The sequence below is a fragment of the Clarias gariepinus genome, chromosome 12 (genome assembly GCF_024256425.1).
Source record: "Clarias gariepinus isolate MV-2021 ecotype Netherlands chromosome 12, CGAR_prim_01v2, whole genome shotgun sequence".
Classification (NCBI taxonomy): domain Eukaryota; kingdom Metazoa; phylum Chordata; class Actinopteri; order Siluriformes; family Clariidae; genus Clarias; species Clarias gariepinus.
In genome coordinates, this window is record NC_071111.1 from 18,764,375 (window position 1) to 18,781,907 (window position 17,533).

Sequence of the window (17,533 nt, forward strand, 5' to 3'; positions counted from 1 at the left end):
CAGGTGTATGGCTGAAGCATTTACTGATCTCTGGCTTGATTGGTGAATTAATAGTGTTTTGTGTCACTAATGAGTTTAACTGATATTTTCTTGACAACAATTCCAGATTGCTATAAGTGAACTCATGAATGCAACTTAATCTAAAAGCAGGAAAATACATGCAGGTGAATCACAATCATTCAGAATAAGATTGCATCTATGGTTTTATCAAGACTTTTATTCGACTAATTGTGCAGCGCTACACACAGCCATGTCTCTCTACCAGATCAAGTCAGGGTACTATTACAGAGGGATCTTCGGGTTTGAGTTACGCAAGTTAAATATCTTTCAACTTTTAGACTTTATCACATAATCTCATCTTAAGGAACTTCACCTTACAGGTAAACCTGTTTAACTGGATCTATTTTGATTGCATATTTTACATATTACATAATATTTTTCCATGATATCAAAACTCTCTGTACACCACCACATTGAATTTCAAACGAAACAGCGACGATGTATGCAAAGTCAAGACTTTCACCTTTAATTCAAGACCTTTGATAGAAATGTGACATACAAACACCTTCATTTAGGGGGGGTCATAAATAATGGGACAAAAATGCCTGTTGCCTCATTCCTCCATGACTAATCAAGCAGATAAAAGACCTGGTTGAGTGTTATATTTGCATTTGGTACCGTTTCACTCAAACTCAAAGTGAGGTCCAAAAGGGTATCTATAAAAGTGAAGGAGGCCAGTCGCCTGATCTCAACCCAATATGAGTGGCATGCACTTTACTTACTGAAGACAAGACTAAAGGCAGAAAGACCCACAAACAAGCAGCAGCTTGAGGCAGCTGCAGTAAAGGCCTGGTAAAGCATCTTGAGGCAGGAAACTCAGCTTTTGTTCAGGTTCATGGGTTCGAGACTTCAGACAGTCATTGACTACAAAGGATTGTGAAATGTGTACGAAAACGGCTGCAATTCCTAAATGGTTAATGCCACACTGACTTTACTCACATGTTGAATGTTTCATTTCAAATTCACTGTGGTGGTGTACAGAGGCCAAATGACACAACAAAAATTATAGACCGCACTGGTTATAATTCCTTCCTTTCGATCTGAAAGTCAGGTGTTGGTAAGGGGTCAACTTATAAAACATGAAATGTTTCACTACATAAAAAAATATATATGAATAAAAAACGTAATTATTATATTATTAACAGTAATAATTATTTTATTTAATTACATTACAGTGGTGTGAAAAAGTGTTTGCCCCCTTACATATTTCTTTTTTTTTTTTTGCAGGTTTGTCACACTTGCTGCTAAGGGTGGCCCAAACCAGTTATTAGGTTTAGGGGGCTAACACTTTTTCACACAGGGCTATGTAGTTTGGGATTTAGTTTTTCCTTAAAAACCTTCATTTAAAAACTGCATGATGTATTTACTTGTGTTATCTTTGACTAATATTTACATTTGTTTAATGATCTGAAACATTAAAGTGTGACAAACATGCAAAATATAACAAAATATAAGAAATCAGTAAGGGGGCAAACACTTTTTCACACCACTGTATATTATATTATTATAACAATTATTATTATAATCATTATTATCAATATTATTTATTATTATTGTTATTACTATTACGATTTTGTATTACTGTGATTTATAAGCATTGCAATTATTATTATTTTTGTTGTTGTTGTTGAGTATTATGATCATAATCTCTGATCTTTTTTAGCGTAGAAGGTGCTCACCTTTTCCTCCATAGCATTAAATGCTGGAAGTTCAGACTCACTAAAAGGAAAAGACAGACAGACATGCATATTTCAGACAATAATTCCACCAAAAATTGCAGCATTATTTCATCACTCTCTAAACAGGACAATGATTTCTCTTATTGTCATTATGTTTTCCTCAAAAACAAAAAGCATCTCTACATTCACAACATGTTCCAGTAAAAGCTGGAAACATACTTTTATGCGAGTAACTTTATGAAGTGATAGTATTAAAGGGGAGCTAGTACAAACCAACAAATCATCTAACTGTCATGTTGCTGAGGTCACATGTAGGCACTTGTGGACCAAAAAAGGGAAACAATCTGTTCCACAGGAAGTGGACTCGCTAGATAAATTAGCATCGCTATGACAACGGGTCATCCATGACGCCATTTGGTTTAACCGGGTTCAAAGAGGGGAATCACTGGCATTTGCACAAACAGGAAATGATAACATTCCATTTCAGGCATTTGGGGTCATTTGGTCTCGAGTTATAGCAGGGGCGAGAGTGGACGCTACAGCTATGGTGCTGTCTAATACTGACCTAAGACATGGCTTTAACATGACCTGGTCTTCCCCTATTAAATCCTCACTCCTTATCAGATCCAAGTGAAGTTTGTTAGACTGATGTTACATGTGAAATAGAATTAATATCATGGTACACCTCGAGATTGCATCTTATACAGGAGGCCTTGTAAACCATTGTTGTTATTTTCTTTTGAAAATAACAGTAGCACAGAAAAATGGTGTATCTGGATACTGCAGAATTCTGAGAGACTGTAAATGCTCATGTGTCCTACACACCACTTTCAGATTCTATTTGATATAATATACGGAATGTAAGTGCGTCATATAAGACATTGCCCTTACTATTTCTAGTTGGGTTTAAGTGGCTTGTATAGTGAATAAAGAATGTGGTTCTCAATGACATAACACACCCATATCTGCTATACTAGTTACAAGAAGTGAGATAAGGTCACATGAAATATTTGTGGGGGAGCTACATCTCCTCAGCAAATCAAAATCATGGCTATAAAGAACAATCACAATGGAATTCATGGATAGTGAATAGTGGCTTGCGACACTGCGATCAATTAAGCAAGATTACATGTGAGGGAGTGCTGTTGTACTGAATGTATCAGCATGGGTGTGATGCTGTCGTACGCACTACACAGCGGTGCTGATATTCAGTACAACAGCACTCCTTATCGTGTGATATTGCTTTTATACAAACACTATCATCAAACAGATTTATGATTGGTTTGTTTTTCTAACTGTTTACTTTGCCAACACATGTCCGTATGTGACTGGAGAACTGACTAACCGCGACTGGAGTTGCTGGTGGAGTGAACGACGGGTATTATATAGACAGAGGTGAGGAGAATAAACCACCTCTGAGGTTATAGGTGCTAAAGCGGCAAGTACGGTATACGATTCTTTGTTCCACAGGTGTTAGAAAGGGATTCGGGATTCAGCCTTGTGATAGAAGCTAGTTCAGTTTTGTCTCCATGAACAAAACAACATAGATGGTTCAGATGGAATTTAGAATGACTAATCAGCAATTACTAAGTGTTGTTTAAGATGACAATGTTTTTTCCTGGATTGGTTTTCAATGTAGGTTTTGGCAACCATTTTATTGCCTATCCACTACATGCACTCTATAGACCCCATTACCCATCATCAGTCCAATGTGGATCTGCTTCTTCTTTATGACACCGTGTTTCATTATGCAAACTACATTACAGTATAAGGATTCTGTGTCTCTATGGTTTGGTTTTTAATGAGGGAATTTAACTCCCCAGACGTTCCACATTATTTCATCTCTTATCTTGTAGGCAGTGTACCGAGTCTTGGATGCTGTGGAGTCACTTGCTGTTCCTTTGTTTACCTATAAGATAAACCGCTCACTTCCCTTCTCCATCCATCCCACCCACCTCCCTTATAGCGGGGCTATTTAACATTACCCTCTCCAAAACCCGACCCTGTTCCACCTGTAATTTACCGTTTCACAGGCGTACGCTCTCTAACATTTTAACATCCTTTTGTCTTCCCCACTGCCAGAACACACTCCCTTTCTCTTTGTAACCCTATGATTGTGGTTTCCTGCTCTGCCAGCCACATGTGGCACCCTATAAATATCTCATAGTACTCTGAGGTTTTAGAAAGCCACAAACCTCCCTGCCAGAAGAAGAAGAAGAAGAAGCAAACAGGGTACAAAGAGGAGAAACGGCTATAAGGGTGTATGTCAGTGTGTACGTACCGGAGCATACAGACTTTTCAAGACACCGATACTCTCTCCCGTGTGTAGAAGAGTATACTATATTGTAAATATAGTGTCTCGAAAACTATAGACGAATATGGACAGGTGTGCACCAATGATTATAGAGTTGCATCATGGGGGGGGTATGGGGGGAATATGGGGGGAGGTATGGACATGAGTCTTAAAATATAGAGTTTAATAGAATAGTATAGAGATGCACTGATGAGTATGGTGTTGTAAGTCGTATAGAGGTGTATGGAAAGGTATATAGAGGGGTTAAGATACAGTAGACGTATAGAGACGTATAGAGCTGGTCAGAGGATTATAAGGAGTGTGTAGGGAAGTATAGAATATAGAGGTGTATGAAAGCATAAGGAGGTTTATGATGGAGTATAGAGGTGTATAGAAGAGTATAGAGGAGTACTGAGGTGCACTTAGGAGTATGGAGATGCATAAAGGTGTGAAGAGAAGTATAGAGGTATGTATTGGAATATAAAGGTGTGTGTATGAGTATAGAGGCGCACAGAGGAGTAGTAGGGTGTACAAAGGAGTAAAGAAATGCGTAGGTGAATATGGAATTATGTACAGGAGTATAGTGGTACAGTATGTAGAGGAGTAAAGAGATAAACAGAGAAATATGGAGGTGTGTAGAAGAGTATAAAGGTACATAAAAGGGTTAAGAGTGAACAGAGATGTATAGAGCTGCTCAGAGGATTCTAGGGAGTGTGTAGAGAAGTACTGTGTAGAGTGTACCGAAGAATATGGAGGTTTGTAGAAAAATATAGAGTATAGAGGTGCACAGAGGAGTATAGCAGTGGACAAAGGGCGTTTATAGGGGAGTATAAAGGTGCATAGAGCATTACAGTAGTGCTCTGAGATGTGTGGCGCATGGAAAAGCGCAGTGTAAAGGCATCATGCTGGGTTTAATTTGGCATTGTGTATCCAAGTGGCCTTGGGCCTTGGGGTATAGAAGTGTGTAAATGGGGTATAGAGGTGTGTAAATGGGGTATAGAGGTGTGTAAATTGGGTATAGAGGTGTGTAAATGGGGTATAGAGGTGTGTAAATAAGAGTATAGAAGTTTATAGAGGTGTAGAAAAAAGTATTGAGGTGTGTGAATGTGTTTGCAGAGTAGCACAGAAAAAGGATGGAAGTTTGGAGAGTATAAGAGTACACGTATGGTAGGGTACAGATGTTTTAGGATAAGTGGTGTTATACAGAAGTGTACACAGACATAAAACCGTCATGTTAATCTTCAGGGTAAGTTTCTTACTGGAGGAAGCCGAAGCGGTCCACCACTTTGTAGAGGTCATAGTTCGCCTCCTCCCACGACTCAACAGCACCACCTTCCAGACCCTAAAGGAGAAGGAGAAACAAAGTCAGCTATACAGATCTGTACGATCATTCTGTATGTGTGTGTGTGTGTGTGTGTCACCGGCTTTAAAAACAAACTGGCCTGCTAGATTGAGGGCAAGCAGCCAAGGTGAGAAGCACTTATAAATATTCATGCATATCAATATCAGATGTGTGGCGCATGGAACCGCGCAGTGTGAAGGCATCATGCTGGGTCTAATTTGGCATTGTGTACCCGAGTGGCCTTGGCACAACTTTGGGCCGGGCATGCAAATTCATTACCGGAAAACATAAAAAAATATATATGAGTATTTAACTTTAATGCCATAGCTGACTTATACCTACAGTAGCCAACATCAAAGCTTATAACTTGGATAGGTTTATTTATTTTAAAATTTATTAACCTACGATATGGTTTCAGGTCAAATAAATGTTTAGTGTGTTTGACATAAAATCAGAAACCCCAAACACCACAAATTTCCAATGTGACTCTATAAAATATAATTATAATAATAATAATAATACAATGATATAATAAATATATATATATATATATATATATATATATATATATATTTTTTTTTTTTTTTATAAAAAGTTGGGATCATCCACTTCCTGTTACACAGGAACCATTCTCCTCAGTGTCTAAGACAAATTTGTGCAAAGTTGATGCAACAGCTGAAGGTTTTCCACAGACTTTTCCTGGCATTACACACAGACACACACAAGTACAGAAGGTTTCTTAGAAATACTGTAAACCACACATACACACATTAGGTATGGTTAAAGGAATGATCTGGGCTGGAGTAAGAAGACTGCAGCTGTGTTCTACACACACACACACACACACGTGTATGCAGGCAAAAGATCACAATTAGCCATGTCTAAAGTTTATACCTTTTTACGTATATCTAATGTTTTAACCAACCTGACCAGTCTCAAATGTGTCCAACTAATCGACCCAAGTCGTGCACATCAGACGCAGAAATACAACATATAATACAGAAAGAAGAAAAAAAAAAAACTAATTACCCGGGCAAATACCTAAATGTGAGTTTTGATTGATTTTTAAATAACTTCGCAGCATTTTCGCAGAATATTTTTACATCAAAAAGACGCCATATTTAAAATATATTTCTTAACACAATAATGCTTCTTATTTTTATCATTATTTTCCTTCCTCCCTTACATTTATAATCTGAGCATCACATCAGTGTGTACAATCTGCTGAGCTGTCAGTTCAGTATTAAATAAGTCCAATACTGAACAGGCGTTTCTGCAAAAATGGAAATGAAATACACAAATGAATATCCTCAGGGTGCTATAAATTCAAAGCCGGTTCTCAGTGAGGCATGTGGGAAAATCCTGTGCACTGGTGGCTCGGTGCATGCATGTGGAACAGAAAACGGATGATGCACACGGTGCATGCAGTGCATAATGTTGGAACTCAAAACACAGGCTACGGAACCAGAATCCCAAATAATTTAAAAACGGATATTGCTTCTGTCGTTAATTTTTTCTTATCTGTACTGACTGGTAGGGATGGAAATCACCAGGGAACACCTGATACACCATACAATACTATCACCATAACTACTGTAAGTGCCCATTTGATTTGTATTGTGATTTTGTATGTCAACATACATACAAAATTAACAACACAGTTTTATAAAAATCCCTATAAAATTTTTTTTTTTTTGGTTTGGTCATATAATTTCTGATAACTTGCTCTAACCACCCAGGATGCTGTCCTGCCTGTAATTGTGTAAAAACTTTAAAGCACGCCATCTTCAGGATTATAGAGAAACTGTAATACACCAATTAAAATGCACAATGGAGCATAGTTCATTCCAAAGTGGGCTTGTATTTCAGAACACTCATAAACCAAATCAAATTTTCCCATAAGAAATAATGGAAACTTAAATTATTCATTCCACAGCCCCAAAAAATAAATACAAAAAAATAATTATATTTATAATAAATAATTAACCTGCACTTTAATTTTTTTTTTTAAATAAATCCAAACAGATAAGTGTTTCCATTTGTGTGTGTGTGTGTGAAGCTGAAGTAAGGAGCCCCTCGCCCTCTCCCCCTTTTCATCTTACTCAGTTACCCTTCCTCCACTCTTTTCACACACACACACACAATGGAAACACTGTTTTATCGGAAAAATAAACAAGAAATCTCTCTAAAGACACTCGATTGAGCGACACACTAACAGGATCACTGTAAAGTAAAAATAAAACAAATTAACCTGCACTTTACCTTTACACAAAAACACTGCTCTGTCATGATTCTTTTTAGAGCAGAGAGAAAGAGTGTGTGTGTGTGTGTGTGTCTGTGAAGGTGAAAGTGGGAGGGGTCTGTGTGTATGTGTGTGGCACAATGTTCAATGACGTGCACACAGACATAAAGAGCAGGCTAAGCCTTGAGCAGAGAGAGAAAATGAATCTTTAACGTCTCTAATGATTTTTAAAATTGCTTTTGCTTGACGCGCGCTGTACACACAGGTATACAGACGCAAAATAAAATCTTTTACATACACACGTGGTCACAGTGTTTTAGTAAACTGTACACACGTGCCCGGATGTTGATTATACCAGCAAAAGACTCAGCAGAGGAGATGATTACCCACAATTCCGCAGCACAAGAGAGAGAAAAAACATTGGCTTAGTTGTGATCCATAATACTTGGTGCTCGTAAACCAAGACAATGCTCGTTTTGCAAGTCAAAATGTATTAAAAACGTTGCTCGTCTTGCGGAACACTCGCAAACCGCGTTACTCGCAATCCGAGGTTCCACTGTATTTAACAAATCGATTTTGTAGTCAGTATGTCAATGAATAAATTATCACAACAACAAAAAAAAGGATTGTGATTTGTAACTAAATTGATTTCTCCCTATCTCTACTACTTATTCATTTGCTATCAAGTCCTTACTTATCAATGCAGCCAAAAGCATTACAAATCATTACACTGCGCTTACTCTCCTCTCCTATAAAGACATGTACTAAGTGCAGGTGTGTGTGTGTGTGTTTCTGTGTGAGAGAGAGAGAGAGAGAGAAAGAAAAGACATTAGAAACTAATTAGGGAAAATGTCAGTCACCTAATGGACACCCACGCCTACACTCAATTACGGTCCAAAATGTCCTCAATTTTGGGGACAAGCCGAGACACTAATAAACACACACACACACCTGCAAACATGCAGCATACTTATGAGAGAGATGAACATATAATACACTCAGCTCATCCTACAACGATTTAGGAAAGCAGAAGCCGGCAAACTGCTCATTAAAAACAGTTCATAGTCCATCATCATGAAGTTGGACACTGACAGTGTAATAAAGAAAGAGTTCAGTAGGAAATAACACTCACACAACATTTGTTTCCCCAGTGACATTTAAAGTTTTTTTTTTCTTGCACAGGAGCTACCAAGCTAAAGTTATTACCGGGAAAAAAAAAGAAAATAAAAATGCTAAGCTGGCAGTTTAGCATCAGGCAACCTGATGATACAATGGTATAAGTATTTGTGTGTTTGCTCTAGATAACCACGGTGGGTCATGTCCAAAAACAAGTTAAGCACAAGCAGTGTGAATTTAATACGGAAACTACGCATATCAGTAAGTAGAACTTCCTCAGTGTCTCAGTTACATGCGATTCTGACCTTGAACTAAAGAACATTCCTCATTGAGCGACTTGAACAAGGAGCAGCATTCAGTTTTGGTATAACCACAGAGTGTCACTTTCCCATAAGAAATACTGGAAACTTAAATTATTCATTCGACAGCCCCAAAAAATAAAAACATAAAAATTATGAACACAAAATATAAAGTTAAAATAAAACAAATGAAGCTGCACTTTACCTTAAAGCTAAACTAACCTGACGCGCATGCACACAGACACAAAGAGCAGGCTGATACAGAGAGAGAAAACGGATCTTTAACCTCTCTAATGATCATTATAAATCATGTACTCAACCAAGCCTTATTATTAATAATAAGAGTATGAAGGACGTTTAAGTCAAACCGGGACTTAGTAATTATTTTTTTATTTCTCAATATAATCCCCTGCTTCACATCTGAAACAAGCGCTGGCCTCCCAGGAACTCCTTTAATAACCCAATCATGTGGAGATATATTCGAGCGAGGTCAGGATTGTACGAGGGATGTGGCATTAACTCCTCACTCGAGTTCCTGTAATGTGAAAGTGGTACAGATCCCTCGGACGGACGCATCCTTTCCGCAGGTTGATGACAAGTTATCTATCGATTTTCACAAAAATCTGGCGTTCCACTTGCGGAATGTTCACTGGAACGATGTCAGTGGACTCTGATCCACCTCAGGCAGGATCGTACGAGACGATTGACGAGACGTACAGTACGGCCATCTTTAATACTTTTGTACCATTCAAATGTTTTACTGCGGCTATCAAGTCTCATTGATTTGGCAGATATCTTTACCCTAAATAAGTTCTCATCAATAAATATATATTTACACTGGTTCACTAGACTACTGTCTAAATGTATCGTCTGTCCCACACTGTTAGAAAAAAAAAAAAAAAAAACTTCTGGTCCTGATTTAACTTTCTTTTTTTTTCTTCCCCTGCACAAGAACTATCGCAAGTCTCGGTTTTTGGTTTTGTACGCCCCTCGTACACAAACACTTATAAGTCTTTGTCTCATGGGTGAGCTTCTTGACAGAAGTTTCTCATTCTGCTTCTACCTATTTATCGGGTTCATACAGTAGTGCTGCTGCTAGCATTAATATTTCATTGCACTTTAAAATGACATATTTTCAACAATTCTAATACAATCAGATTTTTAAAAAAGAACCCTACTATAGCATATTTTCTACACTATGTACACAAAAGCTTCAGAAATCCAGGACTGGATCAATTGTAACAGCTCAAGAGCTCAGAAGAGCTGCAACATCTGGATGGATGAAAAGTCTCTGTCTCTCTCTCGAGATCCAAGGGTGCTTTATTGGCATGAATATACCGACATTTGTACTGCCAAAGCAGGGTGTGTAGGTATGTGTGTGTGTGTGTGTGTGTGTGTGTGTGTGTGTGTGTGTGTGTGTGTGTGTGTGTTTGACTGGAAAAATGTGGGATGGGTTGGGAATGTGGACAATGTGAGTCTGATCCTCGCTTTTACCTTGTCATATCTGGCAACGATTTCAGCCCGCTCCTGATCCAACCTCACAGCGGCGTCCTGCTCTCCGTCAGACGCTGGGGGGAGAGACAAAGAGAGACAGAGACAGAGAAAGACGGAGAAAAAAACGAGAGATTATTATCAATCAAAACTAACTGAGTGCATGGGACAAAACCATAAATAAATAAATAAATTAATAAATAAATGAATGAATGAATGAATGAACAAATAAATGAATGAATAAATAAACAAACTGACTAACACACACACACACACACACACACACACGGACCTCATTCAAGCAACCACAGCTACCATAAACAAATTATCCCACAAAAAAAGATCCCACTTTAGAGCCCTTTTTCTTTCTATAAGCATTTTTAATGCTGGTGTAATTTAGTCAGTCAAATACCACACACACGCACGCCGCACGCACGCAGTGACGTAGGAGAGAAGGGACGGAGTGAGCAAGTAAGTGATGAAGGAATCGAGTGTGCTTTAAATGTTGGTGGGCACCGGGACGAGGCACTGGACTGAAGCCAGCCCTCAGATGTGGGCGATGAGAACAGAACCGTCTGAGTCCGAAAAACACACAATTCTTCATCTTTTAGAACTAACTAAGCCTGCAGATTTAGTTTGAGGTCATAATCTGATTTTTTTTATAAAAACACTAGAACTTTTTTACATTTAACCCGAAATCAGGGTTTTGTTTTGTGTCCATTGTTATCATATCGCACTTTTACACATCCAGCACAAATGAGGACGATGCACACAGTTTTCTGGGATTCTCACGGGCCAGGATTGAAACTTAGTGACTCGGTTCTTTGAATCTCGTTCTTAAAAATGAGCGCATCTTTTTTTGAGTCATTTAGTTTATTTCATTCTTTTGATCAGAAATAAAATAAAATGTTGCATTTTCAATAAACAGACCCCCAAGACGTCTACATACACAAATTTTGTCTATAGTTCCAGTAATAAAAATATTACAATACAGCTAAGGACATATTATGATAAACAGAATGAGCAGCTCACCTCTCATATCCTCTAGTCCGAGTCGTTCGTTCTTTTGAATATATTTCACCACATAGCGTCTATGGGAGTCACGTGACAAAAGACAGAACGACTCGGAGTAGAAGAGTCATTGAGAAAGAATCGCTCAATTCTGTTTCCTGTACATCACCCACGGAGGTCTTGCGACGCCTTGCGCATGCACGCCCAGTGAAAAACGAACAAATCACTCTCTGAGACTACTTGTTCTTCTGAGTCACGTTAAAAAAGATCAAATCATTCATGAGCGACCCATCACTGATCACAACTATCGACAGGTTACAGTGAAACGCTTAAAGAAGCAGAAGCCTAAACTTAGGGTTAAACGCGGAGGACTGCTATCCTGGGGTGTCGTGATCTGCCCATACTTTTGAGGTGTTAAAGCGTCCTCCCTATAGAAGGATCATCCGTCTCGCCTGTCTCCACCTGTCTCCACCTGTCTCCACCTGTCTCACCATCAGCCCTCCTTCTGTCTCTCACTCTGATTCATCTCTCATGTTCGTACTTCTTTCTCTTCTCTCGTTTCCTCGTTTCCTTTCTCTGTGTCCTCTCTCTCCTGCCTACTCACTTCTCCTGTATTTCTCCTCATATCCTCCTCCTGCCCAGACTCCAGTGTGTTCTGGCTGAAAAAGTTGGCATTATTTTTAACCATACTTTGAATTTCTTCTCATTTTTTCATTTCCTGTTTACTACCGTGACCAATGGCATTGAAGAAATGAAAGGGCCTTGAGGTTAAAATCCGCATATTTCACTGACACACACACACACACACACACACACCGTGGGAAAATGCGGTTTAGACACTGCATAAAACTAAAATCTGAAGACTGAGAGAATGTGATTGTGGTGGTCGTACAAATCTAACAAGCCTGTTTCTGTGATCAACTCCGACTTTACATAATAGACACACACACACACACACACACCATTACCGAATCACGTTTAGTATGATCATTCACAAAGTAAAGCTCTCACTTCAGCTTGAGCAACCGCAGCAGCTCGTGCTGTGTGTGTGTGTGTGTGTGTGTGTGTGTGTGTGTGTGTGTAAGGCGTTCGGGTCTGTACACTGTGAAACCCACACGCGTTCTGAAAGCATTTGTTTGTTTCAGTCTTACACAGCTTATAGACATACTGTAGCAATGGTTTTATTTTTACATCACAATGTTAAGAACTGAACATCGCACAATGCGACAAAACACTAAAACACTATACATTAAATACTACAATGTGTAAGATTTTTTTTTTAAAAAGCTAAATTCTCTGGTTGCTTTATTGTAAAAAAAAAAAAAAAAAAGAAAAAAGAAAAAAAGTTTATTCTTTTTATTTCTCATTTACTATATTTACTAGATCCTCCCTCTTCTAAAAGCAGAGGACAGACAGGAAGTCGTCCCTCACTGTCTGCTGTCAGTGTGCTCCTCTGTCCATTTATCAGTCCAATGATGATAAACTTTTCTTTTTTCTTTGTGGGTGTGCGCGTGTGCGCTTGATTTGCACATATTAGAGCGTCGGGTCAGTTTGCTTATCGGAGAATTATTTATTAATAAATCCAGAGAAATGTATTAATTTCCCGAGAAAATCAAGTCATGTCCTAATGTGAGGACATTCATGTCCGGAGAGGTTAAGAAAACAAAACTAAGTTTCACTAAAAGTACATGAAAACACTTCAGTCTTCTGGGAAAGCTTGCCAACTTTTGTTTGGAGCCGAGCTGTGGGGATTTGTGCTCTTACATCTAGTCGTGTGTACATGTGCGTGAGGAGGTCTGATGCTCTGAAGGCCTGAGTGCTGGACACTTGAGATCTTCCACTCCAACCTTCATAGCTTTGTGCACTGTGGCATTGTCGTGTTTGATCCTCTGAGCTCCAGTTAAGGAAAGTGTAACACAATTAAACTTTGCGGCAGGGGTTTGGAGAAGGATGTGAAATAAACACGATTCTATTCTGCTTTCGTAACGCCTGTGATGAACCTGCACAGCGATCATGAGAAAACGCCTTGTCTTCAGAATCAGAAACAAAATTATATATACTGTACATGATGGTCTTATCTCTAAATCAATCGTATTATACCATGGTTAGTTTCAAGCAAGTAATCTGATTAGACGAAAGCCATTCCACAGGTAGTGATATACAATAGAGCGTATTTATACCTTATGTATCTCAGGCATTCTAACAAAGTAGGTCAGTATGGTCTGCAGTACTGGTAAAGAGGAAAGACAAAACCAGAGGCGAGTAGTAACGAGTTACATTTACTCCGTCACATTTACTTGAGTAACTTTTTGAAAAAAATTTACTTCTGCGAGTAGTTTTACTGCACCATACTTTTCACTTTTACTTGAGTAGATTTGTGAAGAAGAAACGCTACTCTTACTCCGCTACATTCGGCTAGACTCGACTCGTTATTGCCCCGCCCTCCCCCATTTTCTCCCTAATTTTAGTCATGTCCAATTTCTCCCTGTCACTAGGGGGCTCTCACATTAAGCTACTACTACCACTCAGTCGGTTGGGCCGAAGACTCCGAAATGAAATACGTGACGCCAGCTGGCCGCATCATTTTGAACTGCTCGCTCATGCACCGTTGCAGGCAGCGTAACACACTTGGAGAACAACGCTATCCGCTCCTTCCACTCGCGTGAGCTCACAGATGCCCCTGATTGGCTGAAGAGCCGTGATTAATGTGGAGCACCAAGTACCTCTCATCCCTCCCCTCTGAAAGAGCTCGGCCATTCAGCTCTTTCTAAACCACCGGCTGTGAGAGGTTACAGAATCACCCGGGAATCAAACTCGCGATCTCCGGATGATAGGACGAGCACTTTACCACTGTGCAGGTCGGCATAGCGGGTAAAGTTCTTTAGCCGGCATCCCCGACATCTTATACAAAGCATGTTTCATTTACGCAAAGTGCAAAAGAACAGCTTCATACTGCGGTGTGTCTTCTCTCTCTGCCAAAACAGTCACACACTTCAGCACATAAACTCTCGACTTCTATGTTGGCAATACATTGGTATTACAATTATACTATAATATACAAACTGTGTATATAGACTGTATATCTTCTTTTTCTTTGTCTTTCGGCTGTTCCCTTTCAGGGGTCGCCACAGCGAATCATTTGCCTCCATCTAACCCTATCCTCTGCATCCTGTTCACACCTACTAACTTCATGTCCTCTCTCACTGCATCCATAAATCTCCTCTTTGGTCTTCCTCTAGACCTCCTGCCTGGCAGTTCCAGCCTCAGCATCCTTCTACCGATATATTCACAATCTCTCCTCTGAACATGCCCAAACCACCTCAATCTGGCCTCTCTGACTTTATCTCCAAAACATCTAACGTGGGTTGTCCCTCTGATAAACTCATTCTTAATCCTATCCATCCTTGTCACTCCCAAAGAGAACCTCAACATCTTCAGCTGTGCTACCTCCAACTCTGCCTCCTGTCTTTTCTTCAGCGCCACTGTCTCTAAGCCGTAGGGCATTGCTGGTCTCACCACTGTCCTGTACACCTTTCCTTTCATTCTCGCTGATACTCTTTTATCGCACAACACACCTGACACTATATATACATCATTTAAAAACATTATCGGACATTATGATTGAAACAGTTACTCAGTACTTGAGTATCTCTTCACTGAATACTTTTTTTACTCTTACTTGATTAATATTATTTTAAAGTATAGCTACTCTAACTTGAGTAAACTTTTTGGCTTCTCTACCCAACTCCGGCCAAAACCCACATTTAATCAGGGAATCAGTTTTAGCAAGAAATCACACCCGATAACGTTGTGTCATCTTTAACACTTCACTTTTTTTAGTAACTGCTTCTAAGTCTGAACCGTCTGTGTGGTTTAACGAACCTGCGAGCTGCAAAGATAACTAACTTTCAACACAAGGCTGAATCCCGAAATCCCTTTAATCAGATGTGTGGGACAAGAGATCTTAACTTACACCCTACATAGCACACTAGTTTTCCATTCAATGATATTTGGGATTAAACCTGAAAACATGAAATTCAGCTGATATTCTAAAGTAACTCTCATACGCTCCTCAGGTCTGTCCTTCACCTCCACTGTTTATCCTTCTCACCTTTTAGGTACGCAGTGCTGGTAAGAATTAAAACTAATACTTTCACTCCTGTTTATTACACTAGAATTAACAGGTAGAATTAACGCTCGGTAGCTAACGGTCAGTCACCGGCTCCGCCAGCGCGGTTTAGTTCTGCCAGTGGTCTAAGGATGTGTGCTGGTTAAATAAAGAAACAAAATCACAACCTGTTGATAATAAATAAAGTTTGTAGAACACATCACAGCTGTGCTGATATTCGGTACAACAGCACCAGCGCTTAATTATACTGATACCTGATTTAACAATGAACACAAATTTCACATGAGAGGAAAAAAAAGAAGAGAAGCGACAACTAAAACGAGAGAAGAACACCATGAACCTTTCCGAGAGGGAATTTGTCTTGTCGGATCGTTTAGTTTGTGCACTAGCACACAACCTCCCCCTCCCGCAGCCGTACACACACATGCTGAGTGGGAGTTATGTGCAAGGCTTTAATGATCCAGTGTGGCTTTTGCAGAACACTGTGTAAGTGTGTACTGGTGTCTTCTCCAAAAGCCAGAACCACATAATGAACTCCAGGTCCAGGGCACTAACATGATTCACTATTCTGCTGGCTGCAGTGTAATGGAGTTAAACTAACGAGCGGGCTCGGATCGCGCTGCCTCTGCTTCCTCGTGTACGGCGGTACGCTGCCCACGAATCCCACATGGACGGCGTTATTGGATTAGGAAATACACGAAGGGCTGCTTTCCCTGGCCGCGTGCACACTCGCAGGCAAAATATTCGCTATGCCTTTATGATACATACGAAATAAAGTGTAGCGGAATAAAGCAGAACGTGATGTGAGAGACTTATCGACAGATGTTATATAGTCTATGTCTTTTAAAAGGTTTAAACTAGACTTTAGTTTGCAATGCCATGGTCACTGATGAATTGCTTGGGTGATGTTTAAGATTAGAGTGAGCTGTGCTACTGTTTAATGGAAGGTTGATGGGAGACAGATTTATAGCGTGCTCCCAGGCTAATTAATAAGGAAATGAAAGAAACCGGGGTTTCAGGATGGTCTAACAGGAGCAGGAACAACAGTTATACAGAAAACAGTTATCACCACCACTACTACAAAAACCGATTTAAAAATCGATGAAGCATTCATGGATCAGAACTCTTTTTCAACAATACACTCCCGACGGATGAACCCAGACTAGAACTCTTGTGCAATAACTCCGCTCATGTTCAGGGGAAGGAATGTCTGTGCTTACGATCCCAAAATCGTCAAACTCGCAGTGAAATATTTGCTTCTCTGCAAACTATTCTAGGGAAAACATGAACAGAGACATATTGAAGGATAATTTAATCTCATTGACTATATTAAGATGAATTAATAGGGGAAGAGGACTGGAGGAGGGAAAATGACACTCCTGAGCATAAGGGATGGGAATCACCAGGGACAACCTAATACAATACTATCACTCTATTAGGATAACGATTTTAAAATAGATACCGATTCAATACTTTAATTTTTTTGTTACGATTCTAAACAAACTTTGCAAATAATCTCCCTCTAACACCACTAGGATGCCTGTGCTGCCTGGCAATGTGTGTGTAGTTCAGAATGCACCACCTGCAGGAATGGCAACATTTCACCACCGTAAAACGAGATGTATATAAATTAAAATTAAAGAAAAGAATTCACAAAAAACACGGATAAAAGAATAAAAATTGATTTTTACCCCATGCATCCAAGAGTCAAGTCCAGAATGCATGATGGAGCCAAGCTCCTGTCTGGAAACCCCTTTGAAGATTTATCAAAGACTTCAGAGATTCTGAAATTCTGAGCGAGTACATCAGAGGAACCTGATAAACTTTGGGAAAGAACTACTTAAACCAAATGGAACAGGAAAAAAAAATGG

The 17,533-nt window shown here is 39.4% G+C and overlaps 1 protein-coding gene across 2 annotated transcripts in view; it reads right to left on the bottom strand.

Moving 5' to 3' along the window:
• Positions 1–17,533, bottom strand: part of usp6nl (USP6 N-terminal like) — a 70,520-nt gene that overhangs the window by 21,553 nt on the left and 31,434 nt on the right. For both annotated transcript variants that reach the window (XM_053508379.1, XM_053508378.1), the window contains 3 exons: positions 10,526–10,599; positions 5,292–5,374; positions 1,740–1,779 (listed from right to left, as the gene is read on the bottom strand). In XM_053508379.1, the coding sequence (XP_053364354.1) occupies positions 1,740–1,779; positions 5,292–5,374; positions 10,526–10,599 (197 nt within the window). The remainder of the gene's footprint in view (positions 1–1,739; positions 1,780–5,291; positions 5,375–10,525; positions 10,600–17,533) is intronic.